General features: G+C 42.4%; 1 protein-coding gene across 5 annotated transcripts in view; it reads left to right on the plus strand.

Moving 5' to 3' along the window:
• The window catches only part of CYFIP1 (cytoplasmic FMR1 interacting protein 1), a 76,327-nt gene extending 68,056 nt beyond the window's left edge, over positions 1 to 8,271 (plus strand). For all 5 annotated transcript variants that reach the window (XM_071418253.1, XM_071418252.1, XM_071418254.1 and 2 more), the window contains 6 exons: positions 685 to 815; positions 3,127 to 3,199; positions 4,323 to 4,417; positions 5,508 to 5,746; positions 6,645 to 6,792; positions 7,248 to 8,271. In XM_071418253.1, coding sequence (XP_071274354.1) covers positions 685 to 815; positions 3,127 to 3,199; positions 4,323 to 4,417; positions 5,508 to 5,746; positions 6,645 to 6,792; positions 7,248 to 7,412 — 851 coding nt within the window. In that variant the 3' untranslated portion in view covers positions 7,413 to 8,271. The remainder of the gene's footprint in view (positions 1 to 684; positions 816 to 3,126; positions 3,200 to 4,322; positions 4,418 to 5,507; positions 5,747 to 6,644; positions 6,793 to 7,247) is intronic.
• The last annotated feature ends 2,062 nt before the right edge of the window (positions 8,272 to 10,333 follow it).

Below are 10,333 nucleotides of genomic sequence, written 5' to 3' on the forward strand. Positions count from 1 at the left end.
ATTTGCTTCGAGAGGTCACAGATCACCTCCAGCCCTGTGGCACTGTCAGAGTTATAGCCTGACACTACCCTTCTTCCCTGTATCTGAGCTCTCTGCTCCTTGCTGGCTCTGTCATCCATGAGAATAGCAGCTGTGAATTGAGTGTGTCAGTGGTGCACCAGATTGGGGAACAGTGGCTTAAACAGGGCTTAAAGCAGATGAGAGCTCTTGTCTCTCTTCCTGCTCCTGGGTAATTTTTCCTTACCTCTTATACTGGCTGCCTTTTCCAGGAGTGAAAAGTTAGGCACTCCACTTTGCATGATTTATCCAGTTAAAAAGGTCAGTGCACTGGCTTAACACTTCATAATCTCTGAGTTTTAATGCATTTAAATGCTGCTCCTTTCAGTTTCCTCCAGGCTGCATGTCTGGAGATAAAATCTCATGTGCTGATACGTGGAGAGGGAAGTCTAAACCTGCACCCTCTGTTATTTGTATTCTCAAACAGTTGTGCAACTTTTGAATAGACAAATTGGTTAGAAAAGGGCTTTTGAAGCAGAAATTGAAATTAATCCTGATCTCTATGACTCTTATTCACATGGCCAGTATCTTTTGTCTGCCTTCCTGAGGTAACAGTGTGCCTGTGTGGTCATCACTAGATTGGTGCTGGCTTCTGAGACTTTTTTTTCGCTTCTCTTCTGATTTCAGGTATCTTGGAGTTTTTTCACCATCAGTTGAAGGACATTGTTGAATATGCAGAACTGAAGACTGTCTGCTTCCAGAATTTACGGGAAGTGGGAAATGCTGTCCTGTTTTGCCTCCTCATTGAACAGAGTCTGGTAGGTGCCTGCTGTGCTAGTTTAAAATCCATCTGTCTCTCAAAATGTACTCTCATATTTTTGTTACTAACGTCATCAATAACAAGGTTGAAATCTGTGAGTTTGCTGTTACTGATGGGCAGATGGGTAGGAACAGTTCCCTGCACTCCTCTCTCACAGTCTTGCAGGGGCTTTCATGTCTGCTAGATACAGTGATGACACTACTTTGCTGGGTGAGAGACACTGCCTCTTGCATGGTACCTGAGGATCTGACATTGCAATCTTCACCATAAATTATAATCACATAAATTATAATTAAATTATAATCCCCTGGCACTCCTGCAGCCAGCCACAGTGCGGCCGCTCTTTATGTCAGCAAGCTGTGCATCTGGTACTGCTGTATTCCTTTCCTGCATGTCATTCCTGTTGAGGTCTGAAACATGACAAAGTTAATGGACATCCTTGGACGTCCTCCTTGCTGCTTGGATGGCTAACAGTGGTGCAGAAATCCTCTTGTCTGTCCTAGCTTGAATAAAACTGTGAAACATGTCAGTCTTTCAGCTGCTTCTGATATATCTAGAGTTTACCTTAGACTGTGTAAACCTGCCCACAGCTGATGGTACAGTGCTACCATCTTTATCCCTACCTCCAGTTTTCTTTTCCCACCCTTCTCCCATGTTACTAGTATTTCCTGTTAAAACAAGATGCCCAAACCTGTAATTTGTTTTCAATGCTTTTGGGTGCTTACAGAGGAAAGGTGGGCATTGATAATGGATCACAACAGCAACAGGTGTGCTAGCTTCCCTTTCTTTACCTGCATGGTGTTGGTGAATGTTGAGTGGGGGGGGGGGGGTCTCTTCCTGCTGTGCATACAGGCACCCTGCCCAGGCTGTGCAATATCACAGTGCTGCTGAGGTTGGGCAGCATGCAGAGATCTTTGCTGACTGCAAACCAGCCACGTCATTTCCTCAGCAAGCTGGCTGGGGGCCTGCTGTTGGACAAAAATAGACCCTCACGGAAGGCTTCTCTAGGGTGTATTAAAGCTGTCGGTGTTAGATAAGGTAACGAAGACAGGCTGTTCCTCAGGGTTCCTGCTCGTGGTGTTAGAGGATCCCTCCCTCATGGTGGAGAGTAATTGTAGGGCCTGGGAACACACAGCAAAGCTGTAGTCAATAATGGCACAGCTGAAACAATGAGAAGCTGGATTCCTTTGGATTCAGTCTGAGTGGGTGCCTGGTGAAAGGCCAGGCAGGGCCATCACTCCCTCCTGGGAGGATCGAGGGTGTACCAGAGTGACACCAGCATGGTGTCACACCTTCTGTGGTTACCCTTTCCAGTCACACACCCATGCTCGCTGCCTCTCCTCTTGTTTTTGTCCTCAGTCAGCCCCCTATGTCCTGTCATGTATTTCAATATTTTTCCATTGTGGTAATCCCTCATAACTAATCTAGATTTTAGCGCAGTGCAAAGTGTAACTATGAGTATATCTGTGGTAGTGGATGAGTCTCATGCATTTCCCTGGCCTACATCAAGGAATTAGAAAAGGAACTGGAAAAGGCACATGAGCCCCCCAGCATGCTAGCCTTGCTAAGAGTATGGATGATGACCAACTTTTCTAATATTAGAAATGTTGAGGGATTACAAATTAGTAGGGTCTCTGCTTCAAAAATGAGGAGAGGGTCGTAGCAAAGTCATGCATCTGCTTCTGGTCATCTGCATTTTCCCTGTGTGTACAAAGGAGCAAAGAAACAGGAGACAGATGTCTTCCTTTCCCCTGTCCCTAAAGATGTAAAATACTTCCTAAGACATGATTCTCTGCTGTTGTCATAGTCTCTGCCTGCCTGGCAGGGAGACGCTCCCACCACGATAAGCTCCCATTAGGATAATGGGTTGTGGCTCTGGTAAAAATAACCAGGCAGTGAGTGAGTCATCCTCTTCCCCCTTTTGTCTGCGCGGGAGCTGTCTGCCACTTTCCCACCGAAATTACTCATCCTCCATTAGTTTATTTAATAAATACCCTGTCCTTTATGAACTGCCAGCGGAGGGTGGGAGGGGAGTTGCCGGGGTTTCTCTGGGAGTGCAGAGGAAGCTGGTGAAATGCAGTGGTCTTTGGGAGTGATCCGTGAGGGGAGGCCGGGCTCGGAGCGGCTCCTGCCGTGGTGACAGAGGCCGGCTGCCCTCTGGTGTTCCTGCAGCGCCATCGGCCTGCGCTTGGAGTCCCGTTCTGCCCTTGGAATCCCGTTCTGCCCTTGGAATTCCACCGCGGGGGTCTGGTGTGCTTTGGGGATTGATGCTTCTGTCCTAAATGCCTCTCGTTTTCTTTCTGTGCCAGTCTCTGGAGGAAGTGTGTGACCTGTTGCACGCAGCGCCATTCCAGAACATCCTGCCCAGGGTTCACGTCAAAGGTATGGGTAACATGAAAACACCTTCCTTGGGTAATGCTTTCCCCCTTCCTTCCTGCTGCTGTGCCTTCAGTAACCACCTCCAGCCACCCTTTACCACAGCACTGGTAATTACAGGACACAGGTATCAGATCCAGGCCTGTTTGCCTGGCTGAAAAAACAAATGTTTCCTGGCAATGCTCTGTGCAAATGACAAGGGGAAGAGGAGGAATGCCATGACAGGGAAAAGCAGGATGGATGCCCAGGGCAGTATTATCCTGCTTTGTGGATATAGTGAGAGGCTTTTTTGAAGATGCTGTTTAGCTTATAGAATTGTCAGTTAAATGGGGTGTAGGGAGTCTGTCAACAAGTAAGTAAACAAAAGGGGGTCCCTGTAGCTTTTTCACCTCCTTTTCACTAAACTGAGTATGCAGTAGTGAATATTTGTAGGATTGCTTCCTCTGATATCTGCTCTCCTCATCTTTCATCATCAGAAAGTGAGCTTTTCCCCTTTGCCCTCTCTTCTTTCTGTGCTTCTCCTCTGTCTCCTTTCTTTTCAATTTACCATTGCTGGAGCAGCTGATTTATTCTACTTGGAGAAATCCCATCAGCTACAAAACTCTGAGAATATTTTCGAGCTCACAGTAGCTACTTGCATTTCTACATAAAACTAACCAGACCCTTGTAAACAGTATTTTCCCATTTGCCAGAGAACATTTCCTACTTGCCAGTGTTGAGGAAGTGCCAGCTGGTTTTTAGCCTTGCTATACACAAGATTGCATCCTCATTTTACCTCACCTCTAGAGATAAACATTTTTTGCATAAAGACAACTTAGTTGTCTTAGTACAAGTGGGGATCAAGTATCTTGGCAGCAGCAGCATAAAAGAGCATTATATTCTTCCTTGAATTTAGTTAATTAGATATACTCTACTACAAATCCTTCTTTCTGTTTGCACATGTAGTGTAGCATTTTAAAATTTGGGTGTATTTCTCTAAAAGTGCATTGAAGATTAACCAGCTATTTAATACTTAAATTACCTAAAAAGAACAGTTTTCTTTCTCCCTGGATAAAGTTTGTATTAAATTAAGAATTCTCTTGGTTAATTACAATTTATGATTGCTCACTTTTTAAAAATTTTCTTTCAGAGGGTGAAAGACTTGATGCTAAAATGAAGAGACTGGAATCAAAATATGCTTCACTACATTTGGTTCCTCTCATTGAAAGACTTGGCACACCCCAGGTAATCTTTCTCATTTGTGTCAGAGGCAATTCAAGAAATTTCTGAGCATCAGAAAGCCTGTCCTGATAGCTCTGTCAGAACTTCAACCTGCACATCCAGCTTGTTCACACAAATGATTTTTAGTTAAATCCATAAATTTGGAAAAAGCTGTTAAAGCTTATAAGTTTAAAACATTTGAGATTTGGGCAGAAGTGACTCATTTGGGGCAAAATGCTAATTGGTATTTATGTTTACCATGGGATACCCTCCCAGTGTAAGGTCCAGCCTGGGAGCTCCTCCTGCAAATTCCACCAAAAGCTATCAGTTTTCTTGTGCACATGTATATGTGTTTTTAAAACATTTTGTTGCTCTTCCAACCACTTAGAAACTCTTGGAAAATGAGCTGTCATTTGAGTTGAGGTCTCCGGAAAACAATGACCAAAGAGAACATTCTTGAACTGCCTTTGCAGCTTCAGCACTGTTCCCCTTTCTCAGGGGTGAGGGTGCATATACCCTGCTAATCTTAGCAGTTTTCTAGTGGTTGAGATGTGAATAGTAGAAAGTAAGAGCAGAATGCCCTGAAGCAGAGCTCAGACTGCTTTTGTCATCATAGGTGCTGCTGCACTAGGAGAGAGCTTGTGTGATGGCACAAGCTGGGACAAGCACAAGCAGCATTCCTCTTTTGGATTTTGTCTGAGCCTGTTGGTGCTCCTCTTTGGAGCTTTCTCATCTTTAACAGCAGCAGCTGAGGGAGGTGTGCAGGAGAGCGCACGCAGGAGCTACAGCAGAGCACTGAACTCTTTGGTTTTGCTCCACTAAGACCAAGAATTCTTTAAACTTCCCTGAGATAAATCCAGGCCTAGCATTGCTGCAGTTAGTGTTACTCACTTAAAGTCTGTCTGCTTAAAAAGGATTTTACAATTTTCTCTGAATGTTTTCCCACTGATCTGATCTCCAGGTTAGCAGTGTCTGCCCTCACTTTAAGTCAGAAGACATTTCTCCTAGAATAAACCGCCTGAAACTGAAAACTATATTGTATTTATTTTTAATAATAAAATTTTGTGGTGAAGTGGCTTTTACCAGGATTTTACTTTGTTTCTCTGCACTTCAGCAAATAGCAATCGCAAGGGAAGGGGACTTGCTGACCAAAGAACGCCTGTGCTGCGGCCTGTCCATGTTTGAGGTCATCCTGACGCGGATCCGCTCCTTCCTGGACGATCCCATCTGGCGTGGGCCCCTGCCCAGCAACGGGGTGATGCACGTGGATGAGTGTGTGGAATTCCATCGCCTCTGGAGCGCAATGCAGTTTGTCTACTGCATCCCCGTGGGAACGCACGAGTTCACTGTGGAGTACGTGCTGCCAGCTGCCCGCAGGGCCCCTCTGGGCAACAGGGCTCGGCTTGTGCTGTTGTGGCAGTGGGGCTGGAGCGGGGGTGTTTGTGTGCCTGCCTGCAGGAGCTGAGGGCAGGACCAGGGAGAAGTGCTGCCATCACCACGAGGGGCTCATCAGCCACGAACACAGATACTATTGTTATCTGTAGTGAAAATAACCCTCTATTTTAATTATTGCCAGTGTATAGTGAATGATCCTGTGACAAACGGGCCCTAGCACGTGTCTTTCAATGGGGGTCGTGCCCCTACAGAAACCCAGCTTAAATAAAATAGCAGAACATTTGTGCATCTAACTTTAACAAGTATTTCTTCTCTGAATTTCTGAGCAGGAACAAGCACTTGGAATTTAACATGATTAACACGAATTAACCAGGAACTGTTGTTTGTTCTTGGTTTTGTTGGTTTTGAAAATATACTTATTTTGAAAAATTCTTGAGATGTAACATGCTCTTTAGAAAATGGCAATTAGAAAATGGCATAGGACATTTACTTCCTTTCATGCCTGCAGCCTAAAGGAGCAGAGTGGTGTTGAATTCCCACTTTGTTTTCTTTCAAAGCATTGTTTCCACTGAAAATGAAATGTAATGCCACAGGAGTCTAATAGGGAGTAAATGTTTTTGGAGTAACTCTGTTATGTGAAATTCAAGGAGGAGGGGGAGTTCTGTTTTTTTTATTAAGCATCTATTTGAATTGCTTGTGATAATCTCCAATGATAATTAATATACCAGAGCTTTTGCTTTCTAGATGAATGTCTAACATATTTATTATTTAGTGAAGTGGCTGATTACTGAGTGTTTGCTGTGACTGTGTTTTGAAGATGTAGTTGAAGCCTGCTCTGTGGTGTTTCCTGTTGCAGGCAGTGCTTTGGGGATGGCTTGCACTGGGCTGGATGTATGATCATCGTGCTTTTGGGACAGCAGCGGCGCTTTGACGTCTTGGATTTCTGCTACCACCTATTGAAAGTCCAAAAGCACGATGGCAAAGATGAGGTTATCAAGAATGTGGTGAGTTGAAAACATCTGTATTTGCTTTAGTAATAAAGACAACAACTCAGAGCTGTTTGTACTCAGATGCAGTGTAGATGTGGCAATCCTTTCTTTAGAATGAATTGCTGAAAATGAGTGCACCAGGATTTTCAGAAACAAAAGATTAAGGCTGGAGTCGGAAGACTAGTCAAGCAGAATTCTGATGTCACAAATATATGAGATTTTCTTAATGCCTTCCATCTTATATATGTTCATTCTCAAAATGACAAGGCTGCTGTAAACTGAGCTTCTTTATACCCAAAGCAGCACTGTCAGAAACCAAAATGCACCTTGTATTTCCACTGGCTTAGCAGTGTAAGGGAAACATTTGTAACATGGCTGGGAGAGATGAGGTAACAGCATTTGCTGGCTTTCTGGCTAAGGCTTTTCATGTCCAGAGCTAATTCCTGTGTCTGTTCTTTTGATGTTTGCAGCCTTTGAAGAAAATGGTTGAGAGAATTCGCAAGTTTCAGATTCTGAATGATGAAATAATTGCTATTTTGGACAAGTATTTGAAGTCTGGCGATGGAGAGAGCACACCCGTGGAACACGTGCGCTGCTTCCAGCCACCAATTCATCAGTCCCTTGCCAGCAACTAGATTCTCACCTAACAATACTTTTTGCACCTCTTTAGTCTAAAAGTGTGAGAAACAAAGCAAGAAAAAACCCCACACCAACAGTTTTGAAGAATACTCTCATCTGCATTTTTCAGTATGCCTGTGCCATTTGAGTGGCACACTGTTCTCTCCAGTCTCCAAGCACAGTAACTGTATACAATCCATACTTATTTTTCTAGACTAAAATTTTATACACTTTGATTAAAAACCTGTAAGATTTTTGAAACCTCTTTGCATTCCTGTCCGAGGTGACCATTTTAGACTGGACTGGTATAATTTTCCCCTGAAGCTATAGAAATAATGACTGTGGAGGGTAAAAAACGGTTCTGTAGAAAAAAATTTTAGAAATCAATGCATAATTGTTTGTATTAGAGCCTTAATTGCTTAATTTGCCTTTATTAAAAAAAAAAAAAGAGAAAAAACAACAAAACAAACTCTGCTGGTGCTTTGTGAATAATTTTCTAGTCAGTTTATTCTTTTTCCTCTTTGCAAATCCATTCTCAGAGATCAGTAATTATGGAAATGAAGGTTATTTAAAGTGTTTGTTTCTAATCTTTTTAAAAGGTGGAAGTTTGATTAGAATGGGGACTGTTTACTTTTTCCTAATGAGAGCTTCTAACACAGTTTATATTTTGGTTTGCAATACATACTTCTGTACCCAAACACATTTACAAGTGATGAGGAATTCTTGTTTACAAGAATCTTGACTACAGTGAGCAGGTGTATTCTATCCCAGTACATAAAACTCTAATGATGTTAATCATTTATTATGGAAAGTATTTGTTATTATACTTGCTGTATAATGCAAGCACTGCATCAGTAAAATTGTAAAACTTTGCAAGTATAGAAGTTGAATTTTAATGCAAACCATTCAGCTAAAAGTAGTAACTCCTGCTTGCTTGCTCCAGGATCCTGTCAGCTGACTTTGGGATCAGCCCTAACCAAGATGTTATGATGGCCAAAACAGACACAGACAGATAATTACATGTTTTAACCAGGATATGGATTTGTGGAGATGTTACTTGGTCAGTGTTTCTAACCTGTAGTGTGAAACCAAGAATGCATCCCTTTGAGAACCTGTTTTTCTTCCTTCCCTCTTAGTAGTTCATGGCTAGGTTACAGCACATCTTTTCTCCTGCTCAGCTCTTTCCAGGTGCTTCACAGCCATGGAATTGACTCCAACAGTGGGTAGAAATGAGCATCTGACAGAAGAGGTAGACAGGAAGTGAGGAACATGTAGGTATTGCAGTGGCAGAGAACTCTATTTTGAGGAAAGAAATTAACTGAAATTTCCTCAGCAAAACAGGATGGAGATTTTCCAGGCAATCTATCAGCAAGTTTCCACAATCACAGGTTTCCCTAGGACATCTGTGCTTGAGAGCTGCCATTCTGGAGTGGTGTCTGTCGTGGTGAGAGTGCACACAAGGCTGCCCGCTGTGTGGGAGACACAAGTCAGAAGCACTCGTGCTTTGTTACAGCAGCTTGTTGCAGGATGTCTTTTACAAGGTGCTTTACAGATGACTTTCTTTAAGAAACAGTCTTTTAGTTCACAGAACACTTTTGGTCAGCCAGATGCTTCCATTTAAGCAAATGAACACCTTTCCTAATTTGCTGACATCATCATTGGTTTACAGATGTCTCATACACCTGAGATTTTGGCTCAGCACTGGTGCATAAATGGTTAATTAATAAAGCCTGATTATGTTTAAGAACTATTTAAAAATAATTAACCTTGATGTGAATAATTTCTAATTCTTACCAGTTAACTTTCAGCACTAAGAGAATTGGTCCCTTAAAACTGCTATTAAATACATATTTTTTGATCACTGAGGGGAAAAAATTTTAAGACAATTCAGACATTAGTCCTAGGAGATGTTTTTCCCATTTTTATAATGTAAATTTTTATTATTTTTCAAAAAGGATTATAGACTTAATAGGAGCTAAATATTCTTTGCCTAGTATAACCTTTCCTACATAAAAGGAAAAATGCAGCAAGGTGCACAAAAAGCGTAACTTTTTCATTTCCAATTAGTGCTTAGCAAAAACGTTTTTCTTGTTTGACACCTTCACCCCTCCTGTACATTATGACACATAAGAAAGGAAGGCATCAGAGTTTTGTTTCACAGGTGATAACTTGAGGTTTTTCTGTCCTAGGAAAAATCTTAATTTCTCTTAAACAATAAGCACTAAACCTGACAAGATCAAGCAGTAACTATTAGTCTCTGTCCCAGGTATTTCCAACTTTCACATGCAGAGTAGAAAATTCTTATAAAACCTTCTTCCCTAATTTTTATTTTCTGCCTTTACTAAAGTGAATTACCCCCTACCTGCCTCACCACTCCCCCCCCCCCCTTTTTTTTAAGCAATCTCATTAATGTTTCATTATTTTGGTTATTTTTGAAAATCTCAGTGTCACAGCAAACAAAACAGCAATTCTGTGAGTTCAAGCTGTAACATCAGGAGCAGAGAACAGGTCTGCAAAGCCAGGGCAGTGTGTTGCAGCACAGAGACAGAACTCCACCTCTGTTACAGAAGAGGAAGCAGCTTCTCTGGCTACTAGTAATGATTCAGATCCTTCTTTCTGCTTAAACTGTCACAGCAGGAGCTACCATCTCACCTATCCACTCAGAACACAAGCTCCTGCCTTCCTGTTTCTGCCAGCCTGTCACTCTGGTTTGGTAAAGTTGGGGATTTTTGATGTAAATCCAGCAAGTTTTGCATACAGGTTTACCTAACCAGTATTTTCAAAGGATTGGTTGTGCTTGGTTGTAGCCTTCCCTTTTCTCTTTTACAAACTGGGACAGGAGTAGTTGCTGCAGCTCCTGTTTCACTATGGTTACTCCATGGTCAGTCAGGGCACGAGTACAAAGGATTCAGGTTTGCTGCAACCTTTTTACCACCAA

This window comes from Agelaius tricolor, unplaced genomic scaffold, assembly GCF_023055355.1.
Source record: "Agelaius tricolor isolate 1412-34295 unplaced genomic scaffold, bAgeTri1.0.p SCAF_79, whole genome shotgun sequence".
Taxonomy (NCBI): Eukaryota; Metazoa; Chordata; class Aves; order Passeriformes; family Icteridae; genus Agelaius; species Agelaius tricolor.